The sequence below is a fragment of the Diabrotica undecimpunctata genome, chromosome 2 (genome assembly GCF_040954645.1).
Source record: "Diabrotica undecimpunctata isolate CICGRU chromosome 2, icDiaUnde3, whole genome shotgun sequence".
NCBI classification, from domain to species: Eukaryota; Metazoa; Arthropoda; class Insecta; order Coleoptera; family Chrysomelidae; genus Diabrotica; species Diabrotica undecimpunctata.
Genome location: NC_092804.1, coordinates 59,168,255 through 59,196,164, shown reverse-complemented (window position 1 = coordinate 59,196,164; position 27,910 = coordinate 59,168,255). Strand labels below are relative to the sequence as shown.

General features: G+C 32.0%; 1 protein-coding gene across 1 annotated transcript; it reads left to right on the top strand.

The window, feature by feature from the left end:
- Nucleotides 1-1,824: 1,824 nt before the first annotated feature.
- On the top strand, nt 1,825-27,910 carry Ubc10 (ubiquitin conjugating enzyme 10). Its single transcript, XM_072522997.1, has 4 exons — nt 1,825-2,060; nt 2,526-2,621; nt 12,256-12,442; nt 26,514-27,910. The coding sequence occupies exons 1-4, from the start codon at nt 2,034-2,036 to the stop codon at nt 26,666-26,668; spliced, it is 465 nt and encodes a 154-aa protein (XP_072379098.1). The 5' UTR covers nt 1,825-2,033; the 3' UTR covers nt 26,669-27,910.

The window sequence follows — 27,910 nt, the reverse complement described above, 5'->3', positions numbered from 1 at the left end:
GACCAATTACAAGGATACATTTTTTTTCTTTGTTGCGAGCTATGTCGATATATTTTACCTTTATTTTGCTATTAACTCGCATTAATCTTTTTCTTGCCATATATATATATATATATATATATATATATATATATATATATATATATATATATATATATATATATATCATATATATATATATATATATATATATATATATATATATATATATATATATATATATATATATATATATATATATATATCAAGTGTAAGAGATAAATTATTCTACATTGCCGGTAACACCTTGTCGGCAACAGAGCCCCCGGTGAACCTCTCGCCAAGTGTAACTCGAGGAGATATAACTCCCTGAGTAACTAGTGGATGGAATCGAAGAACCCTCGTTCCTCCTCAAGAGCGGCGGTTGGAAACCATCCTTGGAACTCCAGGCAATATGGAGGATGATCCAACCGTACGACACTCTCTGTTCGGCCTTGTTTGCAGCATGTTTGACATGTTCACGAAATATCTGTTTACTGTCCACCATTACTCCTAGGTATCTAACCTTTTTGGTCGGCATTATTCTTTCTCTCTCGAGCGTTAAGGAAATTTGATCTCTGCCTCTAGGTCCTTTTAGTATCAAAGCTTCCGTTTTTGCCTAGCGAGTATCAACTCTTGGTCTTTCAACCACGTTTTCACCCTTTCCAATGCAACATTGGCTGAGTTCATTATAAGCCTGTATTCATTATGCTCTACTAGAACGACCAGGTCATGCGCATAAGCTATAGCCTGTATCATTTCTCCTAAATCTTAATCTAATATATCATTGAAAAGGATGTTCCAGAGCAACGGTCCTAGGACCGAGCCCTGTGGCACTCCTGGCAATGTCTGCATAACACCTCTCGCTCTGTCAATCTGTCTACTTAAGAAGTATGCCTTCATTATTTTTTGTTGGTATGGGGATACTTCCAATTTCTCCAGTATTTCAGTTATTATATATCTATTCTTGGGAAATACCATGTCACAGCAAGTGCATAAGTAATATTTGTAAACTTAATAAGCAAATTAAAAAACATATTGTTAAGTATACGTTAAACTTTTTGACGTGACAACGTCTTAAATTAGGTTGTGGCTCGGAGTCACTCATGAAAAAGTGTAACGCCCGCTCACGTCTGTTACGATGAGTCACCGAACGAGAGAGAGGCCCGCCGGACCGGCGAATGCCTTGCGTCTCTCTCCCACTCAAACATGATCGGTCCGCTGGTGCGATGCTATTTCTCCTATCATCGTCCTATCCTCAACAAAATCACTCAAGTAGAAATTAGTTAAGTTTAAGTTTACATGTACAATGTTTTAGTAAACAAAATATATTTCTATATTTAAAATTTGTGCAATTCTTATTTTCATTCAATTCCTTGTTCCTATTGTGCAATTTAATAATATTCATATCAATAAATATTCTACCGAGAAAAAGACGTTGTCACGTAAAATCTTCGCCCGTAAAACCGACTTTACAGGCAACCGATTTTTTCAAAAATTATGATAATGATTTTCTTTTGGTTCTAATCACAGGACAAGTCAAAGACAAGACAAATAGAAATCATTGAAATTAGCTAAAGTTCTTAAATATACCTATTTTTTTTTTACCTCGGAATATACATGTATATTAAGTATCATTTTTTATAGTTCTTATTTGTTTTATAGTTTAAGGTATCTAATAAAGCAGAATATATTAAACAGCGTTTTTTAATAGTTTGTATTCTTTTTTTAATTTGAATGAAATATAATTCTGTTAAAATCACGTTGGCGTTAGTAGAAGCATCGACCACGACCTTGTCCCTTGTCACTCCTGTCAGATGGCTCTGGGTGTTTTGTCAGCAAGAAGTGTCAAATTTCTGAGATCCAGAACAAAAAATTGATAGTGATGAAAGAAACTCTATATAAGTGTTGTTGTTAATTAATGGTTAAATCAACTGTAATTTAGTCGTTTTCTTATTTAATTTGTCATAAGTTTGTAAATATATTTTAGACTTGAGCTGCCGAAGGTTAGCAAAATGGCAGCCACCAGACGATTACAAAAAGTAAGTAAATTTTATATAAATTGAAGCAAAATGGTATTTGATTATTTTGCCAGTCATTAAATGATGTTTCTGATAACTATAAATCTATAAGTAATTTTACAACCTTTTGTGAGGTCAGATTACAATATTATCATTAACATATCGGCATAGATTGTGACATCATTATCTTAATCCTTTATATTGACTCCTATTTACCCTTAATCCTTAATTTCAACCTGTATATCAAAATAAGTGCCGTGATTAGTTTAATATATATATTTGTAATTTGTTCATTCTGTTTAATGAAACATCAGGAGTGAAATAACAAAGGCTTGCTGCTTGGAAATACCCATTTCTCACAAAATTTTGTTTTCTAAAAAAAATTAGGACTAAAATACTACGATTTAATTTCTTTTATTAATTCAGATTTTTTCAAACTTATGTTAAAAAAATCATGATAAAATATGATTGTTTATATTTTTGTAGGAACTAGGGGATATTAGAAATTCTGGATTAAAATCATTCCGTGACATTCAAGTGGATGAAACGAACATTTTAACATGGCAAGGGCTTATAGTTCCTGTAAGTATTATCAAATAAAATATAAGTATATGAATATTGTATTATTATATTTTCTAATGATTTTACATATAAGTAATTGGAAATAAATTATAATTACAAACAAATTCTGTAGTATTTGGGCTCTAAATCAGATGTTTTCAAAAGAATTTTTAAAAACTGAGTCACACAATAATATAGAAACCCGAAATGCTGAAAACATTTTTAACTGTTTACTGTTATTATTATATTTTAATCTTTATTACAAGCAAATATAATTATTGTAACACATAATGCTCTAATAATATAAAAAACTGACATAAAAGAAAGTCACAGAAAAAAGAAAATAAAATCATTAACAAATATATTCAACATACACTGCAACTATAGAATGTTTTGATAGATGAAAATTTATGTAGATAAGCTACTGAAATATGAAAGGTGATACAGGAATGCATTAAATATAAAATTAAGATAAATAGTCCTAATTATGATAAATTATTTATCATGATTAGGGTTTGGATAATTATGCATGTATACTACTACTATCATTGTAATAGTCTCATTAGTGTTCAACTCAGCAGGGTGCTATTGTTCAATGTGTGAAATTCCATAAATAACAGATCTACCTGTTTTGTTATGATCCCTTGTTTATGTAATTTCACACTTCCAACAGTAGCACCCAGCTGAGCTGAATATTAATGAGACTCTTAGAAAAAGGGTAGTACTATAAATGCATAATTATCCAAACCCTAATGATAATTATGTTCTTTGGTTAAATAGATAATTTTGCAAAAAATACTTGGTTCACAAATAAATATATAAATAACTTTCTGTATTGAACAATGATTCAAAAGGCATTGGTTGAAATTATGCAGCCCAATACAACAAGTCTTTTGTATGAAAATTATATGCACATTTTTCATATTAAAGTAAAATTAACAATTTGATATGCAAAAAGAAGAATTTATATAATTTAATGAGACAAGTAAGTAAACAAGCTAAAATATATTATAGTCAGCTTCATTGTTTCACTTCTAGCATTTGGTGTAAAAATTCCAAAATACTATTCCTCTAGATGATAAAATTTATACACATGGTATGGATGCATCATCAATGGATGGAGTATTTTCTTTTTATGAATCTGAGCAAGAGCTTCTATAGATCTTGAGCAATAGGTATTTTGTTTTAACATTGATGATAACAAGACATTGCGGGAATTATGGATAGGGTTGTTGGGATGCTTTATTTTTGTATTACTCTTTATACCACTTCTAATAGGAACCAATGGATGTCTTTGTTAATATTTGTAGCTGTAATGGTTGATATTCCTAAACTTTTGTATTTTAATGCTGTGGAGTTTTTGGATATGTTAATTATCCTTTTCTTCACTTTTATTCACAAATTGAAATTTGGCTTTTATCAAATGTAATACTAAGGTACATACTGGCATTGAAAGATTGACCAGTGTGATTTTGACTACTGTATAATATATATATATATATATATATATATATATATATATATATATATATATATATATATACTGTCAAGCATAAAATTAGTTTGAATTTATTTTAGAAATCACTATTCTTTTTTAAATATTTTCGGTTGTAACATAGTTTACTACTGGATTGCTTAAAGAAAACAATGTTTTTGTCATTCAAAGTTTATTGAAAGTAATGAAAATGAACAATTTTCCTTTGATATGTTTTATATTGAAAAGGCAAATTTTCATTTGGTGTTTTTCATTGAAAAAAAAAATACATTTTAAGAACTTCAGTAATGCGGATTCCCTCCTCTGGCAGTGATAACAGATTGCAAATGACTGCACCAATATGTTACAGAGTTTTCTTGAATGTCTGGGGGCTGGCACATGACTCCATAAACGTCTCTTCTCATCTCATCCCAAACATGTCCTATGTGAATGATAGCTCGACTGCAAACGGGCCAAAAAAATTGTGTGCTTTGAACCTCATCAAGATACTCAGTAACTATCCGAGCAGTGTGAGGCTGTGCATTATCATGCATAAATGTTGTGTTGTCTCCAAGAATAACCATAAACAGTAAAATATGCTCTTCTAGAACCTATGTCAGGTACCTATGCCCAGTCAATGTTCTCTTCTCGATAAGGACTAACTCTGTACAAGTGTCAAACAACATGCATCTCCATGCCATAACTGAAATGTAAGTTACTCGGCCACACATGCTTGAGGATATCTCTCTCCTTCTGGATGTCGCCACACTCATACACATTTATCTAAGCCTGTAAGATAGAATCTCAATTCATTAGAAAACAATACACTACTCCAACTCCAATCCTGTATTGTCCAAGCCAAGCTTTTTCGTGCAAAATTCAATCTAGCAATTCGGATAGGCGTATTTGCTATTCAGGTATTTGCTTATGCATGCAAATAAAGCAAATAATTGACCAATGTACCCTCCACACTTCATCTTATGCGGCCGAATATGGTGCATAACGAATAACACATAGCGAAGTGTGGTGCTGCCACAAGAGAAATTAACGTGAGTGCTTTTGAGCTGAAGAATGCACTGATACACAGATAGTCAAGTGGCCGTAGGGACTCTTAGAAGCCCTAAGATGGATTTTAGGCTAGTGTGGGAATGATGAGAAGAACTAGAAATAATGTTGAAATATAACAGTGTCACACTGGTATCAGTGTTGTCATTGGAGAATACAAAGTAATACATCAGTCCAGATCCAGCCACAGGAGTGGCATCAAGCACATGCCCAACTGTATATTGGATAGGTATGCGCTAATACAGCTGAAGTACTGCAGAAAACGAGCAGGAATCATTGCAGTCATAACAGGTTTCCTTACTGGGCATATGCCAGACTGGAGACACCTGCATACAATGAGGATGTTTCATGGAGACTTAAGCTACAGACTCTTTAGCAGAAAACCTGAAACAATCGACCATATCTTGTATGCCAGAGAAAACTGCTGAACATATTGTCTGCAACTGCAGGATAATTGTTTGCTAATACCATAAGCTTCTATAACTGGTCTCTTTAGAACTTGACCACGTAAGAAATGTTTCTCTGAAACAGATAAGATCTGTTGGACTAACCCTAGATGTAGGGTATTCACAACAGATCTTTCTGGTTAATGTGTTCCAATCAAGTAGTACACCAATTATTCTGAAATAAGAAAACCAGTTCTGAATAATTGGTGTGCTACTGGGATAGCTCTAGTATGGAAAGAAGGAAAAAGTCCAAATGTTGCCGAAGGTTGACTCTGGAAACAGAATGAATCACCTCGATACACTGTTTACCCTAAGGGAACTAAACAATAGTATAAATCAGTTAAAAAATGGAAATGTCAAACATGACCAAACATGTCAAGCACTTCAAACCCTGTACTAAATTATATATACTGCAGCTATTCAACACCTGTGTGAGAACCAAAGTGATTGCCTTGCTGAAATCTAGAAAAGATCCAACTGCGAACTATGCTACAATAGTAATAGCTTCGACCAATTTTTAAATAATTTTAAACTGTTTGTCCTTGTTTGGTGTAGTGTTTGTACAGTTTTATGTTTAACGTTATGTTTATTACATTCTGCACTTGTTGGATAGCTCAAAATTGATGAAATGCCCCTGATGATGCTTTAGATAGCGAAAGTACTTGGGCGAGATTAAATTAAGAAAAGTTTGCTCGATATCTGCCTTTCATTTTATCAAAGTTCATTTATTCGAGCATTCAACCTTATATAAATTTAATACCAAGATAATTTTATGTGTGAAAATTACAAAAGATGTCATTTAAAATATTGTGCAATATTGTGTGACCTCAGTACTACATAACACTCATATTCGATGGCCATCTAGCTCATCGGATCTAAATAAAGTTGACTTTATCATTATTTATTTTGATTTTGTGTTTAGTTACTATATACGTAGAAATTTTGTGTACCTTCATCACCACTTTTTTCTATCTTCTTAAACATCTGCAATATCAAACTCTGGAGTATAATTTAATTAACCTGTACCTACGTGTAATAAAAAATAATTAAAACTTGTTTTATAAAGGATATCTATGTTAACAAAATAACTGTACCAAAAATCAATAAATTTAAATTAACTTTAAAATTTTATTTATGATTAAATATTATAATAACATAATTTTGTCATCTCTTTATAATTACTATAATTAAATTAGCCAAATTATATAAAAACACCTAAAATTAAAAGTCTTTCCTATACAACTACATTCAAATGTTGCGTGAAGAAGCGGTCTTGACTACGTCATGCGCGACGCGAACCGATTTTGAAACATTATGTATCATACCTTGTGTTCATTGTACCCATGGTATACTCGGTTTGCTATTCCCAGTCCGAACTGTCTAGTGAATTTAGTAATTATTTTTTTGCGAAGTTAGTTATTTTTGATAGACTAAAAGTGGCTGGAAATTACTATACAACCAAGCACACGTACTCATAGCCAATATTAATAGTAAACAAACTAAATAGTAAATAAAATAGAACTTTGCGAATTCCGACAATCAATATTTATTTATCTGCACCATATAATAAATAGTTATGTTAAATTATAACTACTAAAATATATTTTTTATATATATACTACCCAAAATTTGATGGGTTTAGTATACACTTCCACTATTTATAATAATTCTTCTTTTTTTAAAGAAAGAAGTCTGCAATAGTATGATACTTGAGCTATTAATACTGAGAAGTAGGAATTGTGTTGTAGGTTTCCAACAATGAATCTGTCAAAATATGCCCGAGCTAAGCGAATGGAGTATACAATGAATACATGTGTTCATTGTACCATGCATTGTATAGTTCGTCCCAAACCCTTCTTTCAGTGCGTCATAGTTAATTGAATTCTCTCTAGCAGATTAAGCTAAAAGTTACAGAAAAAAACGTGAGTCTGTGATTATTATACATAGACCTTAGAAAATTATTTATCGCAAAGCTAATTCTACTTACGGATGTATAATTGGTTGTAGTTTATAATACGCTAAATAGATATCCAATCAATGATGCGCATAAATATAATTTGACGCAGATTGTCTCGATCGTGACAGTACTTTCACAATGTCAACTGATAAAATAATAATTGTCATTCCAGGTTAGTATTATCAGACATTTTACAGTGAAAATTTAATTTTGTATTTATTGTCATAAAAATATTTTAAATATGCCGATATATATCGAGAAAGAACAAAGACTAATATTAAAATTATTAAATTATTTTCAATTAGAAAAAGAGAGATTACGATCCGGCAACTGTCAAATTTAACTAAAATGTCATGCAATAATTCTCGACATTCTTAAAATCCTATATGACGTCAAAATTAGTGACGCACTGAAAGAAGGGTTTGGGACAGATTGTACCATGCTCCATGCTGAATACCAAACCAAGAATTATATATCGTTATCGTTACTTTAAATATTTCGTTATTTTGTTCACGATAGCAGGCGTCGGCATTATCTGTTATTAATTTGTCTCGTTACATTTGAAGATTAGATGCGTTCTTTCAGCAAATTTTGTTTAACCGAATGATCTCATCGCACACTCAGCAACGAATCAACGATATTTATTTAGTCTTACGCCGCGCCGATAAGATTTGTGGTATTTAGAATTAATTATAATAATAACAGTAAGTATGGCTAGCCTTATATTTCAAATCATGAATGTGTTGCTTATGTGAGTCCATTTCAAATAGGCAAAAGAAATAAAATTAGACTTACTCACAATCGATTTAATTTTTTTTTACTACCAAGCGAAACCGGTCGTTTGGTAGTAAAATTAAATTGAATTGTGAGTAAGTCTAATTTTATTTCTTTTACCTACTTATTATATTTTTTATCAGTTAATGTGACATGTTTTAAAAAAGTCTACTTTTTACGGTTATAGCATAGGCCTGATTCCAATCCATCTGTTTGTAGCTGGTTTTGTAAAAGAACCTATCACTTTCCTTCTCAAATCGAATCATTTTAATATCTGACAATTTTATTTGTTCGCCGTGTATATTTTTCTGGCAGTTGAAGCCGATGTCGTTAGCAAGTGTTTTCAAATCGATGAAGTCATTATAACTTAATTTTTTTACTATAAGAGGGTTTCCTTTTTTCTTTGCGTTTCTAATAATCGACACAATTTGATCGATCGATTTTTTCGATGATACTGTGGACTACATCACCTTCGTTGTGTGTATGACCTCGGATGAGGTACTTGTGTGTTATGGAATTTAACTGAAAGTTCTTAATTGCGTAGTAATACATACAAGAACAAATCTGTTTTTTTGCTGACCACAGCAGTTGTCGGAATAAAGAATTATGTTAGATTGAGGATGTGTATTAGCGATTTCTTCAAGAAATGTCAGGACACATGAACCAATTTCGACTGCTCCTCTTTGTCCCAGACCTTCATGCCACAAGTAACAGGATGTCTTGTCATTGCTTATTTCTGATATCGTAAAATTAAAACAATTTAATCTTGATTTATAGTAAAAAGCTTATGTTTGTTCCATAGGTACTGACAGGACAGATTATAGGTCGTACATTACCAACACTGTATTTGATCCTTCTTCTTTTGCTTTTTCTTTGTGTAAAGCTTTCTCAGTTCTACTTAGTTCTTTTTCCTCTTGATGTGACATACTGACATTGTAATTTTTCTTTTTCTTCGTCAGGCGCGTTTTTAAATGATTCACACAAGTCGCATTGGTCTTTCTTTGGGAAAAATAAACCAATATTGAATTGTGTATTAAATACGTGGGCGTAGGCATCATAGTTTCCAGCAGGCTGGCCCAAATCGTCTTGTTTCTTTTTATAGTGTCTGTGCATATCTGCACTGGATAAACCGATATCTATAAACTCTCTTGATGTGTTAGCCCTTTAGTAATGACTCTCTGTACAGGGTATTTGACACCATCATTTCAGGGTTCATCTTTACCTGTTGACCATGTTTTCCACGTTTATCTTGCGGTACAATTCCAGATCCAATTGTTCTAATTGCTCTTAATGCCAAAAGCGTTAATCAGGTATGTTTTGCATACATGCATTCGTTTTCCATTGTGAAGCAGATAGAAAGCACAGTTCTAGGTGTTTGGATAGTTGTTATGCGGCGATAACTGAAGTGGTTCAATACAAGAAGACAAATAATCACGTTGTCTCTGCAGTGATCCTAGATTCCAATACTGCTGAAAAAAATCAGCTCTATGGTCTTCGCTAAACTTGTCTGAACACTTCTGAATACAATGATTTTCGACAATATTCTGGATTTCTTACCTTTTTTGATGAGCGTACAATTTTCTGTATTATTCAGATGACTTATTTTATTTTCGGAAAATGGACTTCTGGGTCTCTTTTTCTCTTTTATGGTAGGGTTCGAATTTGTTTCACTTTCCGACGATATTTTATTTTTTGATGGTACATAGTTGTCACTATCTTCTTCAAATAAGCTGTTCTCATCATCTGGGGAATGTTGCTCATCATAGACTGTTCGATACATTTTTCTCAAAGTGATCTTGGTTGATGAGTGAGTTTGCACTGGCTGCAATTCTGCTAAAATGGCCGCATCATTGAGTGTTTCTGAAATATTATTGTCTTCCAATACTGATGGTTCCTTTGGAGTACTGTTCTCTTCTTGTAAATTGTGAGTGGTTAAATTAAGTATCAGCTCAGTCCTTTTCATTATTCAAGATTATACTCGCGTTTTATTTCTTCACTGAAATACAAATCTATTATATTGACTATTCTTACACACACTATTTCACACAAATTTTCAATGTTATTTGAGTTGACAATGACATAAATACTGTTTAAGTGACTATAAAAACTACTATTCAAAACCATATCGACGTAAATGTGTACTTACGGCTTTAATCATCTAGCAAGTCGCCAGAGATATCAAATTTTCTAGGCGAACAATGACACAACTGTCCGTTAGGCCGCGCCGATGTTCCTCGGAGATTACACCAAAACTTTATTTTATTTTGTCACAATCTACACTTATGCCGTTGTAGAAATATAAACGAAGTGTTACATTCGACAGTCTATGAACAACTGACATTTGCGGCGATTTCGTTCCAACAATATGGCCGAAAGTACATAACTTTGTCAACGACGCAACTGCTTCTCAGCGGCCAATAAATGTATGTACTACCTTTATGGTATTGTTCCATCCGATAGAATGGCACGTTCTGACTTTTGAAGTTATACTTCTATACGCACGGTCAGCGTTGGAAATTTGCATGAGAGTGAATCTGTGAAACCATTACATATGTAAGATAATGAGTAAGAGAGAGACAGAAGATATATTTTCTCTCTCTTCCTCTCTCGAGAATAAAAATGTTCCTTTTGTATATTTAGTATTATATATATATAATATTGTATATATATATATATATATATATATATATATATATATATATATACATATATAATATTATATATAACATAATATGTATTAATATTATTATTTATGTGATATGTTTTGTATTATTTAAAATTAAACGTTTATAATTATTTTAGGCTTTTGTATTTCAAAATAATCACTGTTTTACAGAGAACTGTCAATTTTGAAATCCGTTAATGTCATGTCTAATTGGCAAATCTTTTACGTGTTTGGTTCATACGCTGGTGGTTGTGAGTTCGAATCCCATTTATGAAATTCCTTTTTTGTTTTTGAAAGATTTAAAAACCTCACGTTAATCTTATTAAATATATGTAATATACGCAAAAAACATAAATTTTAAAATGAAATAAAAATTTACAACATAATCCGAGTTGTTGGTTTTTTATTTTTATCTTCGTAAAGTTGTAACGATGTTATGATCGTTTAACAGTTCGAACCGTGGGAGTGTCAATTTTTTTAGTTTTTATTTATTGTATATATATACTTAATAGATTTATTTTTATTTCAAACCTGTATTTTACTGAGTCTGTCGCCCCGAAAGAGCTACCCATCACAAAGTAAGTTATGTATATTGGCAGTTTTAAATACTTATGAATATTACATTTGAATTTATATTGTATTATTATATTGAATTATGTTGCAGGGTATTTATTGTATTGTAATTTTTATATTAATAACAAAATAAACAATGAATTTTACTGCAGAGTATGTGTAATTTTTTTTTGCATTCAACTCCTTTTATACACATATAAAAATAAAAATATATATTTTCATTAAAATATTGATACAATCCTTCATTTACTATACTCCTATTACAGGTCAAATGTTTATATACAGCAAACGATGCACCATATACCTATATAACTAATTCTTTTTCTCTTTCTGCTCTCTCTTACCTATAGCATTACAAATGTAATGATTGTGCAGATTGACTCCTATATAAATTTTTAACGGCGAACGCGTGTATAGTAGTATAACTTCTACCGGCAGTCCCACTGGACTGCCACACCCGTTTTTTTTTTGACACATATAACTCAAAACTGCAAAAAATTGCACTTACGTCATTGTTGGTCCGGAGAAGCGATATCTTTTTGGTTATAAATATCTTTTAATATTACTCTGTATACAGGAGAGTCTAATATTTGAATTGTGGTTTTGATTATGATTATAAAACAGCATTTGATAACCTGTATTATGATTTTATAAGAAGTTTTCTTAACAAATTGAATACTATTAGTTTTTATTTCTTTTAGGACAATCCACCCTACAATAAAGGAGCTTTTAAAATAGAAATAAATTTTCCTGCAGAATATCCTTTTAAACCACCTAAAATAAATTTTAAAACAAAAATTTACCATCCAAACATAGATGAAAAAGGACAAGTATGTTTACCAATTATAAGTGCTGAGCATTGGAAACCTGCTACTAAAACAGATCAAGGTAGGTTACTTAAAAATATCTTAACTAGTTCAAGTTTTATGCAGGAATAATAACGATGTGTGAAATATGAAAGAATAGGAACAAAAAGTGCAAACGGCAGTTTCTAATTGTTGTTAAAACATTCAGCATAAGAAATAACTGATACAATGTACGTATCATATCCAAGAATTGAGAATGTTAGATTGAAAATTATTCCCAATCTTCAGGAATTATATATGAGCATAGAGTTTTCAAAATCAATTATTTCTTCGTTGCATAGAAAGAATTGGATCTCTATAGAAATATTGGGCCAAGTAAATAATGTGTTCCTTATGGATGATGACAAGGCAGCTTGCAAGGCAGGATATATTTAACGCAATAGCACAAAAGTTAAATATGATATCTTCATAAAACACATTAATAGTAATAATTAAAAGTCATCAGGTGCAAATAATAGGCAACATGAGTAGATGGCATAAAATTACAAATAAAACATGCTTATGGCCAGTACTAACTTAGTAATCATCTTTACTGCTAAAAAATCACAAAGGCTAACGATAATAACAATTTACTATTTTAATGTAAATAAGCCACAATTTTACTTTAAAATAAGTTTATTCTGACGTTTAGATTTCCAATTCAGAAATAGTTCTCAATATACAAAACATTAATAAATTAAACAAATTTTGTTGCTTGGTAAAAAACTCTTTTAATAAAATGTTTCTGGAATAAACAATCTCAATTTTGCAATAACTGTTAAGTGAAACTTTTGAAATTTTTATAGCTAAATACATGTGATGTCTCTATTATCACGCGAAATCAAAGTTTTTTCTGCATTTTTAGAAAAGTTGTTAATAATTTTCAAAAAATGAACTTTTGAAGCTATTTTGCAATAATTAAGCAACAAATTAACAAAAATAACTAAAAACCCTCATTTTAAAGTATTTTCTATGCTTTTTCAGTAAAATCGTGCCACTTTTCCATATAATTTAGCGGTCTTCACCTTTATTATTTTAAATGAAATGGCGATCTTACATTGTTTATACAGTGATGAGTGCCTTAAGAACCGGCAAAATAACGCAAAAGATAGAAAACATAATACGTTGTGAAATAAAAAGAGATGAAAATAGTAGAGGTGGGAAATTATCGATAGAAACCTCTAATTTGCATTACATTAGCACTATCGATAGTTTCCCACCTTTAGACGTTAGCTAATGAGCTAGTTGACTTCAGTCATAATATTACAAGTATGACGTCGAACATTAACATTTTTTAAATTTCGCATAAAGTAAAAACTGATTAAAGGCAATAAAGCAAATGTAAGTAAACAGTTTAATTAGTAGTAATTTGATAATTAATTCTGTGTCACAAGTCACAGTTTATTATTGATCAATACTTTAATTTTGGATAAAAACATACTCGTACTTAAACTGTTTTTACCATGGACGTATAAACATAGATGGACCCAGCAATAAGATACCTTAAACATACACTGTTTTGAAGCTTCGATATTCCTGGACAAGAGGGTAAAGGGGAGTAAAACGGGTATCGATAGACTGTGATACTTCCTCAATGAGCATAAGCGTGCTTGAATTTTTACTCGCGGGGATAATTATTCAGAAGTTAATAATTGGAAGTAGTAATAATGTATAAAAACACGTTTTTATAGAAAAAATAAAATACAATTTTATTTGCTTTAAAACTAATACAATAAAATATAGTTGAGCTCAAGTTAATTTTTTAATAGGTATCAAATAATTCTACGGTAAAAAAAAATTAAAAAATATACATTTGTCAAATTTAAGTGCATACCTATATTTATTGATAATGTGTTAAAACATATTTTTTCAAATTGTGACAAATTTGTTTTAATACAATATCAATAGATTCCACGTAGTAAGGGTTTCTGCTACAAAATTATTTATTGATCATTCCAAAGCTCTTGCTGGCATTTGACATAAAATTATTTGCAAATATACCTACTTATTCAAAAGTAGGCGTGAAAATGTATAAATTATTGGAAAGCTATTTGCCGAACAGAAATATTAAAATAAAAATGGTAAATAGACATAATAGAAGACGTTGGTATAGAAATAAATTTTTATTGATTGCGAAATAAAACAGTCTTAGTAAGAACGCTTCTTATGCGCACGGTGTTAGCATCTAAAGTAGTCCTCGTTTCATGATGAATTCCAATTTTAAAATATTTCTCAAGAACCAATTTTAAAAGTTGCATAGAGTGACCATCGATTGCATCTTCATCATACATATGGTCACCAAAATGCTCATAGATTGATTTTGGGACATTTTGTATGGTTTTATTAATCAAAATATTCATAAGGTGTTTAACTAGTCTGTTGTAGATATTTATAGTTTTCTTAAAAAATCTGAAATATGTTTCAGCTTCCTTACAAGTTTAAATAACCAAAAAGGATGCTTTTGAAAGGTTTTTTTATACTGGTTTCTCTGTTGAAGTTTAGAGTAAGTTTCATCATTAATCAATATTATTTGGAAACCTACATAGAAAAATAAATGAGTTTTATTCATTTCACTAATTTATTGTTAATTCATGAGAAATATTAAATTAAAAAGCTACTAAACAGATCTTTTTAATCAGATGATGTCTACTTACAATTTAAAAATGTCTATACTAATTTCATGAACTAATATCTTGTTCAATACATTAATTAATATGAATAAACCCAATGGTACGCCTATGAAAGACATTTTAAAATGTAAACACACAGGCTTCCTGAGTTCCTCATCTTAAATAATGTAAACAAACAGTACCTACTTACAAATTAAATGAGACATTGGGATGTAAATATTTCGTTTTTTTTGCAAATGCAAAACTGTAGCACCATTATTATAATTTGTTTATTTCACTATTTACAAATATCACTTAAAATACAGCCAAAATATCGAAAAACAACTTTTTCTCATCTTGGGTAAAAAGTAAACAAAACATGGACATGACATGGAACAGCATTTGGAGTTTGACGTAGAGCCATAAGACAGAGAAATGTAAACACCGTTGCCATTAATAAATAGGTTTCAGTGCTTCTACATATAAAATAATTGGTTGATATCTGTTATACGCTATTATTAAATGATATGCACACTATGTGCACATTTGATGTTTTAATTAAAATTTAATATAAGTAATAAATTATTATTTTGGTTTGATAGCACCTCTAGAGTATAAAATAAATATAGTAATATTTTCAGCGATACGTGAATAAGATATTTTAATAAAAAAATGTGACAACATTTGAAGGTGCTGAGAATGTGACCTAGTCAAATAATTTTGGCTTCACATTTTTATGTAAATAACTGAGTCCATCTGTGTTTATACGTCCATGGTTTTTACTTACATTACGTGATAAGTATTACTATGACTGAAGTCAACCAGCTCATAAGCTAACGTCTAAAGGTGGGAAACTTTCGATAGATCTAATGTAATGTAAACTAAATTATAGGTTTATATCGATAATTTCTCACCTCTACTACTTGCATCTCTTTTTATTTCACAACGTATTATGTTTTCTATCTTCTGCGTTATTTTGCCGGTTCTTAAGGCACTCATCCCTGTATATTGTTTATAAGCAAAAAAGTAAGTTTAATCTTTTGCATATTGTGTTTATTACATAGTGTTGATCACCAAATTTATCAAATGCTGTTATTAGATACCGTAGGTATCGACGAGTGTCACGGGAAAATCCTGAGTTCTCTGGTCTAACTGTACAATATGTTTCGTAGAAGCATTCAACAGACTTCACATCTTTCATATGTAATACGATATTAAATCCTATTTAATGTGGTTCCAAAGATAGATAACGTGAAAATGTATTAAAACCCTCAGTAGTTCCGAGCTAAACAATCGTTTACACTTTATATTCAGTAAAATAAAAGTATTAGTCGAGTAATATCACCTGCACATTTAAGAAGTATTAACTCCATGCAACGACGTAAAACCGCGGTGTGGCACTGGAATCGGTTTGTTTATGCTGAGTTAATAGAAAGCAATACACTCGAAGAAAGCATTGCTAAACCTTGGCTGTATTCCGAAATATTTCACACAGAATTTAATCTTTCATGCAAACTTCCATAAATTGACACGTGTGATGAATGTGACAGATTAAATTTGGCTAATAGACTAGGCGGGATCTGTAGAAATTCAGACCATAATGGATATTTTCCATAGGAAGCTATTTTTTTGCTAGAATCCCTTCAGGATGTGCCCAATATCGATAATCACGATATGCGCCAGTCGCAAACCCTGTGCTAAATTTTTTATTTAACAAAATTTGAAAAAAATTGAAAATTTCTCATTTTTTTGCTCCTATTTTCGTTTATAATTCGGAAAATATTGATCCTAGAGAAAAAATTATAAGAAGTTAAAAGTTTCAGTATTCAATTTTACACAATATTTCGTTAGCTAGAAATTGAAAACTTAATGTTTATTGTTGAAAAAATAGCAATAATTGGAAAAAAAAGTACAAAAAAATGAAGTTAATCCTTTAAATGTTTTCGACTTTTTAAACTTGAGTTACAAGCTCCATATTCCGCCTAGAAAAACTTTTTAATTTGTTTAAAACGCTAAATTTTGTTAAGATCGGTCGGATAGGTTTTGCATAATAATTTTTCAATCCAGCCTGCTGGAAAAAATCGCAAATTTTCAAATTTATAGTAGGCCCTAAATAAGGCTCTCAGATAGTTGCAAATTTTTTTACATATAAAGGAAGGCTCAAACTTTTAAACGCTTTTTGTAAAATTCAAATCGGTTCACTAGGAGAGCCTAGAAATTTTTTTAAAGTTTTAAACATTTTTTAGGCTTATCTTCTTCTTCTTCCTATGCCGTCCCCATTAACGGAGGTTGGCGACCACATTTTTAAAAGCTTCTCTGTCTTTTGCAACGTGGAATAATTCGTCTACAGTCATGTTTGTCCAGTCTCGAATATTTCGCAGCCATGACTTCCTCTTTCTACCTATTCCCTTTTTGCCATCGACTCTACCCTGCATGATGACCTGCAGAAGACTATATTTATTATTTCTTAGTATGTGTCCAAGGTATGCAGTCTTGTGTACTTTTATCGTTCTCAACAATTTTTTGTCTCGACCCATCCTTCTCAGCACTTCCTCATTGGTGACCCTGGCAGTCCACGGAATTCTTAACATTCTCCGGTATATCCAAAGTTCAAAGGCTTCAATCTTTTTAACTATTTGCGCTTTTAGTGTCCATGTTTCTACCCCGTACAATAGTTGCGACCAGACGTAACATTCAACAAACCTCAGTCTCAGCGCAGTATTCAGATTTTTGTCACAGAACAATTGTTTCAATTTTAAGAACGCTGCCCTTGCCATTTCTATTCGTACCCGGATCTCTTGGTCTGGATCTAATTCTGTGTTGATGTAAGCTCCCAGATATTTATATTTTGTCACTCTCTCTATTTGCTGTCCACTGCTGTCATTTAGGCTTATAAACAAATTGAATAACTTTACGAGCTTTAAACATATCGATTTCAAAATTTATACACTTAAAGAACATTAAAAGACGCTTCTTTAAAAAAAAAACGATACATTCGGCTTACTGGTTGCCGAGATATTGAAGGTCAAGGTCAGATCTGAAGATTCTTGTCCTTCCAAAAAAAGAAAAAGACTTTAAAAAAAATTATTGAAGATTGAGTCAAAACAAAGTTTATTTATGAAAAAAAAAAAATGCAATTACTTGTTTAACATACAATTGTTTATTGCAAATTTCCCAATTTTGCAATTAAAAATGGCATTTGAAAATATGATATTTGAAATCCTTGTCGTCCGAGACATCGATTAAAAAAAAAAGAGCAAAATTGGTTAACAAGAAGCCGAGATAATGCAATTTTTAGCGCGCGCTATGATTTTGAACTCGCCGATTCACATTTCTAGAGAATGTCCCCCACCACCACCTCTCATGCATTCCGAGCGACATTTTACGCAAAAACGGTTTTTTATTTGTCTTTTTTATTGATGTTGCCATAAAAAGGACTAAAAAGTACTTGACAAGATGAGGGTATTTGTTTAAAAACGAGCCCTCTATCACTAATGGTTACACGGCAAATGTATGCCAACTTTGACCTTCAATATCTCGGCAGCCAGTAAGCCGAATGTATCTTTTTTTGTGAAAAGGTTAAAGAAGCGTCTTTTTTAAGTGTATAAATTTTGAAATTAATATTTTTAAAGCAAGTTATTCAATTCGTTTATAAGCCTAATATATATAAAAAATGTTTAAAACTTTAAAAAAATTTCTAAGCTCTCCTAGTGAACCGATTTGAACTTTATAAAAAGCGTTTGAAAGTTTGAGCCTTCTTTTATGTGTAAAAAAATTTGCAACTATCTGAGGGCCTACTATAAATTTGAAAATTTGCGATTTTTTTCCGGTAGGCTGGGTTGCAAAATTATTATGCAAAACCTATCCGACCGATCTTAACAAAATTTAGCACACGTTTTAAACATATTAAAAGGTTTTTCTAGGCGGAATATGGAGCTTGTTTGTCAAGTTTAGAAAGTCGAAAACATTTAAAGGATTAACTTCATTTTTTTGTACTTTTTTTTTCAATTATTGCTATTTTTCAACAATAAACATAAAATTTTCAATTTCTAGCTAACGAAATATTGTGTAGAATTGAATAACGAAACTTTTAACTTGTTATAATTTTTTCTCTAGGATCAATATTTTCCGAATTATAAACGAAAATAGGAGCAAAAAAATGAGAAATTTTCAATTGTTTTCAGATTTTGTTAAATAAGAAATTTAGCACAGGGTTTGCGACTGGCGCATATCGTGATTATCGATATTGGGCACATCCTGAAGGGATTCCAGCAGAAAAATAGCTTCCTATGGAAAATGTCCAATCGAAAACAGATCCCGCCTAGACTATAAAATTGAGATCATAAAAAGAAAAAAAAATATTGAATAAAATTATCAGCAACATCTTCTGGAGTATGAATTAAAAATACTTGATAAGGAAAGAGTAGCAACAAGTGGTGGAACAATAAAATCATTGACACTTGGTTTACAGAAATGTCTGCCAACGCCTGTTCTAAGTAACCAGCAGAGTTTTTATAAGCTCAAGTTATAGACATACAATTATTATACGATTTCATACACTTCAGGTAATGTTACTTCTTGCATGATGTGGGATGAATCAAAGTCTGGATGTGGGGCAAGCAAACGAAATGGCTTCAGGATTTTTGAAGTGGATTGAAGCTTTTAAATGAAAATGTAAAAGAGATTACTGTGTGGTCCGACAATTACCCATCCCAGAACAGAAATATGGTAGTAGTCATGCTTTACTTGTGGATAATTCACAAGTATCCATAGATACAAATTATAAATCACAAGTTTTTATTACGTGGGCATGCCCATTTAGAAGTGGATAGTAATCATTCTCTTATTGAAAGAGAACGAAAAAAAAACATCCTTTTTAACCCTAGAATGGTACACTGGTGTCGCCGGCGACACAGCGCAGTTTCGATTAGATGCAATCAGCACGTTCCTAGAGAGGGGAGGCTTAGATTCTCAGTACCTTTACCTCTTTTAGTTTCAAATCATCTGTAACCGTAACTGTTTATCGGGCGCTAATAGCTATTGTAAAATATTTATCTGTGTCACATACCACACCACAGTACAATTCCCGTTATAATTTTGAATATAGAAGTAAACGGCTTCAACAAGCAAAGCGTTGACTCAGGCTGAGTTAGAAGAAATTGTGCGTGCTTATGAGGTTGGTGAGAGTGATGAAGATGTCCCTTTAAATAATACAGAATTTGAATGTTTGAGCGAGGATGAAGACAAAGAGCTTAGTGAAATTGAACATTCTGATACCGTTTTAGCAGAACCAGAGGTTAGTGAAGAGGAGAGTGAAGATTCACAGAAAGACAGCGATCAAAAAAGAAAAGTAGTATATGGAAAAAATGGTTTTTAGTGGTATAAAACTCCGTTTTCTCAAAGAACACTCGCACAGTTCAAAGAACATAGTGCTTCGTCTAGCAGGTCCAAAGGCTCGCGCTTCAAATACACCAGAAGAGATTCTGGCTTGGAAACTAGTTTTCAGCGACTCAATAATGATAAACTATATTACTCAATATACAAACCCAGAAATCTCTAAACAATCTACTAAATTTAGCCAAACTCCAAGTTTTACAACTGTTATAAGCAAAGAAGAGATTTTGGCATTATTCAGTCTTTTATATTGAGTGGTGTTCTAAAACTAGCTACCTGAGTACCTCGGAATTATGGTCAAAACAATTTGGAATACCAATTTTTAGAGCAACAATGTCACAAAAACGCTTTGAATTTTTCATTGTCTCCGTTTTGATGACAAAACAACTAGAGAGGAAAGGAAACGTGGTGATAAATTTGCACCTATAAGATTTATTTGGAATGCATTTCAGAAAAGATTTTCTTAGGCATTTAGCACTACAGTTGGTGACTCTGCAACTAAAAAAGAGATTAGAAATACTAACTTTGTCCAGATTTTTGCGCTCCATGATTTTGGATGTTCTTGGACAAGAGGACCAGCCAGTACTCAGAAATCAAGAAGCTCCAACCCACAAAAGATGTGGGTCCTGTGCGTCCGCTGTAAAGCTTACCTGTGTTCGGAGCACAGAAGACCAATCTGTCCAACTTGTACCGAAGAAATTTGATTTTTTTTGTTATAAACATGTTCTTTTAAAAAATGCGTATGTTTTAGATTTCTTAGTATAAATTAAAAAAATGTCTGTGGTGTTCATATATGACACCACAGTACCACTAATTACCTAAAACATATCGGAACACAACAGGCATACAACCACTATAAACGAATCAGAAATGAAACGAACACTTTGGTTAGACAAATAAAAAAGGAACACTGGCAGAGTTTCTCAAAACAGATGGAACACGATTTCTACGGAACACAAAAAGAAATATGGAGAATGATCAGAGGACAAAGAAAAGAGATGAACGAACTAATAAAAACGAAACACATTCAGAAGGAAACGTGGGTAGACTACTTTCGATCCCTGTTTGCTAAAGGTGTGACGATGATGAACCACCAACACCAGAGGTGACGACAAACGAAGAAATAAATATTGAGGAGGAAGAGGTAAAGGAAGCATTAAGGAAATTAAAAAATAGAAAATCACCAGGAGAGGACAGAATACCGAACGAACTCCTAAAGTACGGACGACCAGATCTGACCAAACAACTACTAAAACTAATTAAAAAAATAATGGAACAAAACAGAATTCCTCAAGAATGGAGATCAAGCATCCTAATACCTCTCTTCAAAAGGGAGACAAATCGGACCCGGAAAATTACAGAGGAATTAATTTATTAAACACAACACTCAAATTAACAACAAAAGTGATAACAAATAAATTGAATGAAATTATAACACTAGCAGAAGAACAACAAGGTTTTAGGTCGGGAAGATCATGCACCGACGCTATATTTATAATGAGGCAAGTGCAAGAGAAGTCATTAGAATACAACAAACCGGCATATCTATGTTTCGTGGACATTAAAAAGGCATTTGACCGGGTCAAATTAAAAGACGTTATCCACTTACTGAATGCAAGAGACATACCTCTAGGAATAATCAAAATGATCGAAAATATCTACCAAAACAACACAATAAAAGTAAAAGTAGAAGAAGAACTAACTGACCCCATTGACGCTGGCAATGGGATAAGATAGGGAGATTCCCTGAGTCCTCTATTGTTCAACCTGATTATGGACGAAATAATAAAAAAAGTAAGAACTAAAAAAGGATACCAAATGGGAAAAAACAACTTAAAATAATCTGCTATGCAGACGACACAATACTACTCTCTCAAAGTGAAGATGATTTACAACGTATGCTGCACCAATTTAATATAACCGCCAGAAAATTTAACATGTTAATTTCCCCAACAAAGACAAAATGCATGGTTATAACAGCAAATTTACTAAGATGTAAATTGGAGCTGGAAGGTCAGATAATAGAACAAGTGATGGAGTTTAAATATCTAGGCATCACATCTAGCAACGGAAAGCTCGAAACCGAAGTGGAAGATCAAGTGAATAGAGCAAACAGAGCCGCAGGCTGCCTAAACGAAACAATATGGAGAAATAAAAATATCGGGAAAGAAACAAAAGGCAGAATTTACAAAACAGTCATCAGACCAATAATGACATACGCGGCAGAAACAAGACCTGACACAGAGAGAACAAAAAGGATGTTAGAAACAGCAGAGATGAAAACACTTAGAAAAATTGATGGTAAGACACTATGAGACAGAGCTAGAAGTACAGATATACGACATAGATGCAAGGTGGAGAACATCAAAAACTGGGTAAGAAATAGAAGAGTAGAATGAAACAATCATGTAAGTTGAATGACAACAAATAGAGTAGTAAAGACGGCAAGAGACGGTTCCCCAATAGGAAGACGATCAGTAGGAAGACCACGCAAACGATGGAATGACGACTTACTGGAGGCACATTGAAAAACAGACAGAGTCATGTCTATATAAAAAGAAGGAGAAGAAGATATCGATACTATTCTAGCATTATAAATCATGACTCCATGATACTGACAGCAGCTAGCACGACTTTGCTGTCGTTCTAAACCATGTTGTTTGCTCAACCAAGTGAATTTCATAATTTTTATCAAAGTTATGAATATACCACTCCGTTAAAGTAGGTGAGGATTTATAAAATTTGTTCAAAATGATTTACACCATACATGATCCTTTGAGTTTCGTTTTGCGTTAGTTTTGTTTATTTATGTCGTTTTATAGATATGACTTTTTTATTTCATTTAATCAAATACAAAGAAGTATTCTCGATTAAATTTTGTTTCATTTACCGTATTATCTCCAGATTCTCTATTCATGTCTGTCAAGTTACCATTGTGTTATCTCCCGAACATGATAATTGTTTTCATGCCAAATAGTATTGACTCCATGTTTTTTTCAAAAAATTGAAGAACCGAAAAAATTACAAATACAGTAGTATATAATATCATACCTATCAAATAGTGTCCATCACATATTTGAAGAAAAATAAATAAAAATTCTATTTAATATTTACTGTTTATATTTCTTTTAAACTGCTCTCGGCTCTCTCGACTCCTGTAGTCCGGCTTCGAGAAGGATTTTGTTTATATTTTTGTTAACTTCCTCAATTTGATCCTGGTTGTGTGAAGGATCTGATTTGAATTTACTCATTGAGATCTTTCAAAATTCTTCTCAATTTGTTCTTACTTTGAAGCCATCTATCCACGTTGCTTTTTAAGGTACTATTACCGTCTAAATTGATAAAAAATGACACATTTTTAACAATTTTTTTTTGTATATTATCTATTATATATGGCAATCAAACTTTTTTTAATATTTTACAACTTTTGAAGATTACAAAATTTTTTTGTATTACAAAAAAAATTACTGCTTCATGGCGGACAGTTTGTTAATCTCTGAAACGACAAATCTAAAATATAAAATTCGAAAAGGGTTTTAAAAAAGAAGTGCCATTACATGATAGCTTACTAGAAAAATTGGAAATTCTTAAAAACAAACAAAATGGCGGACATTTGAATTTTTTTCAAAAATTTACCTTTTTTTCGACTTTTTTCAGTCATAAAAACTTTTCTGGCAAACTATCACTTAAGGACACTCCTTTTTAAAACCCTTCTCGAATTTTATTTCAGATTTGCCGTTCAAGGGATTAACTGTGTGACATGGAGTAATTTTTGGACGAAAAATTTTTGGCGCGTTCTTTAAAATACACAAACAATGAAAAAACAAGTAGAAAAACAAATTTTGTAATCTTCAAAGTTGTATAATGATATACAAGAAGTTTAATTGCTATATATAATAGATAAGATAAAAAAAAAACTATTGAAAATGTGCCATTTTTTAGCCTTCTAGACGATAATAGTACCTTAAAGATCCTTTTCTCTCTTCTTTCGTATCAATATTTATTTTCGCCCTAACTCGAGATATAGTGTGATGATATTTTCTTCAATGCTGTTGAGACCACATTATGATAGGTATTACCGAAAGGTTCAGTAATGTCTCAAAAAGGTACTTAAATCGTTGATTACCCTGTAATTTTCTTCCTAGGCACTCTTTAATGGTAGGTATATAATCACAATTACAGAACCAACAAGGGCGGATCCAGAGAGATGGCCATGGTAACCCCCCCCCCCTAGGATTTAAAAAATATAAATATAAATATTTGCAGTTCAAACCTTTATAGTTTTCTCTAAATTTAAGATATATACACAATAATAACATTCGTGAAAACTTTGTCAAGTTCATTGACGCTTATGAGAACATAAAATAATTAGTGAAAATCAAGAAAGAGGGGAAGCACAATGCTTGACAGAATAAGACTTAGAACAAATAGTATTAAACTTGTTGAAAGAACTGCACTTGGATTCGAAGAAATGTGTAGAAATCGGTACTCACAGTTGTAGCGTAATGAGCTCTGAAGCAGTCGTTGCAGTAACAGAAATAAAAAAGGTTGCAACAAATGCAGTTAGATGTCCTTGCCTAAATCATATTTTAAACAACTCCCTTTCAACTTCTATTAATGTATAGTCGATCACAAACACAGTGGGAACAATGAAACCCGTAATATTATTTTTTAACATGTCAGCCAAGAGAAATCAAGTTTTAAAACTAAAACTCGAACAAAATAAAAACACATTTATGCGAAACAAGATGGATTAACCCCAATGAACGCATAATCCAGTTCAGATATGGCATTTTATATATAATTGAAGCACTATCTGTATCTGTAGAGTAGGGAGGGCGAGTTAAGTTTCACAGCACTTAGGCCACAATTGACCCATTGTGCATCCTCCCAGGGAGCTGTCGTCCTTAGCTCATTGTCCATCCTGCCATTTCTAGGAAGGTGGAAAGTCACCAGGAGACATTTCCCTTATGTGGGCAGGTGTGAGCCAGGACTCGCCGAACGCGTATTCTCGTATTAACGATAACTCCGGGCATTCACATAGGACATGCTCTACAGTTTCGTCTTCTCGTTCACACTTCCTACATAGAGGTGTGTCTGCTAGCTATGTGAATGTGGAGGTGTTTGCTTAGTTGACAATGACCAGTTAAAAAACCAACTGTCAAGCGTAGTTTTTTCCTGGTCATTCCCAAGTACTTCTTTGATGCTGACTCTTCAAGGTTACTTAGTGTTACCCTGGCAAGTCTACATCCTTGCCCTTCTTCCCATCTTTTTACGGTTTGCGTATGGGAATGACATTTGACAGTGTGAATTGAAGCACTAACATCTATTTCAACACGGAAGAATCCCAAGACTCGCGACTAAGGCTGTTTTCAATACCATATCGACTTTAAAAGATAAAAGATCTAACTGCGAAGAAAGTTTTAGTAAGATTGCATTCTTTGTCATTGTTTTGTCAGTATTAATTTCATATGCAAATAATAAATTTATTTACCCGCAGCAAAATTGCTCTCATGCCCCGCAGCAAAAATCGCTATCCGGTCACGCGTCCCGTCCCTTTCCGCGGGACAAAGAGCGGGACGGGACGTCCCGCGTGCATCACTAAACGAGCAATATTATTCGTCTTTTATTCATGCTATTTTAATTTAATAAAATAAACTACATTTCTTTCTTTTCACTTGTTGAACTTTATGGGGTTTAAGGTTAAAATTTGCTGATTTTTTCGTTGCCAGACAAATAAAAATTTTTATTTGTCTTTATCTTTAATAACGATAAGTTTTGAATGTATTTATGGTACCCAAAAGTGTGTGAAAAGTGACTTAAAACTCACCATTTTAACCCCACCTTCCCCCTCCCCCGAAAATCGGTCTTGGATCCGCCCTTGAGAAGCAACACCTCGATGTCCTGATTCTATTAACATATTGGCATCATTTATACTTTATAATTAATTGCTCTTAAGTAATAAAAACGGTGCGTAACTTCTTAAAATTAATTAGAACAAAATTTACCTTATTTGTGTGTGTGTGGTTGGGATATTAACTGCGAAACCTATAATTTCATTCGCCTAATCATGTACCTTATTTGTTTCAATATATTAAATGATTTTTTTAGTTATTCAAGCTTTGGTCGCCCTCGTTAACGAACCAGAACCTGAACATCCTCTCCGAGGGGACTTAGCAGAAGAATATATGAAGGATAAGAAAAAGTTTACGAAAAACGCTGAAGAATATACGAAAAAACACAGTGAGAAAAGACCCGCCGATTAAAAAAATTGTACATACTTAAATAGTGAATATCACTGAATGAAATTGCCGTGTGGTATACAGTATAGGGATTCAAATGGTGTTTTGTTAAATTTAAACGTGTACAGGTATCGCTTTTTTAAAGGAATCTAGTCACTTTCTGACGTGAAGTTTATCGGCAATTTCACGTTACATAGGAGGTAGATAATGCATACACTGCTTTGATGAGTTTTACTATATATTTGGGAGAGTCGGTACCAAAGAGATGTAAGCCACGTGTAATTGTAAAAAATGGAGATCATTGACAAAATAATCAATTAATCTAAATATTCTCTAATAATTCACTTTTTCATGACCAACCAGGTGTTAAAAGGACAGAAATCATCACTAGATCAAATCTAGACACCACTATAACTTAGAATTGCATTTTGGCTATCAACTGAAAACCAAATTCATTTGTGTGTTAATAATGTTTATAGGAAACTTGGAAAGTTATGACTTACATCGTTTCTCTAATATATTTGAATTTTGAGAATGATTCAATATTTTCATGAATATTGAAAAGTGCGCATTACATCACTTTGTATCTCGGTATCTCATGTTGGTAAAACATTTCTAAAGTAGCTTTTTATACAGTTGACACAGTTTAATACACTTAATTTGAAACTTTATTAAATACACTTTATTTTATTGTTATTTACTGAATTTTGTTTTTAATATTAAGAGAGTACTGCCTTGAACAAATATTCATCACAAGTAATGAACCGAATTGGATTTCTCTTACTGTCCACGATAATTATTGTTACGGGTTTATTTATCATCTCCAAGAACAAATTCTTCATTTAAACTTTTTGAGTTTATCTGGTACAAAAAATAACATTGTTAAAATGTAAGCTGTAGATAGTATGTATAATAAACTGAAAGTGAACACGTAAATATTCTTGTGTATTTACTGGTCCAATTGTTGATATATTAAATTAAATTTGCTCGAATGGCTAATTTGTTTTTGAGTTAATTTTTAAACCTAAAATATGACTTTTTACTTAAACAAATTTAAATAAACAATCTCATTCAGTGATTTGATTACGCATTTTCTTTTTTACACTTAACGATTTATTACAAAATTTAGGTGTTTATTTATTTGATCTTTCATGTTCTGTATTATTTTGTTTTGCGCGGTTTAGCATACAGAAGTTTAGAGATAATTATTTCTATCATACAAAACTTTTGCATAATATTTAAATATATTAATATAATATTCGAAAA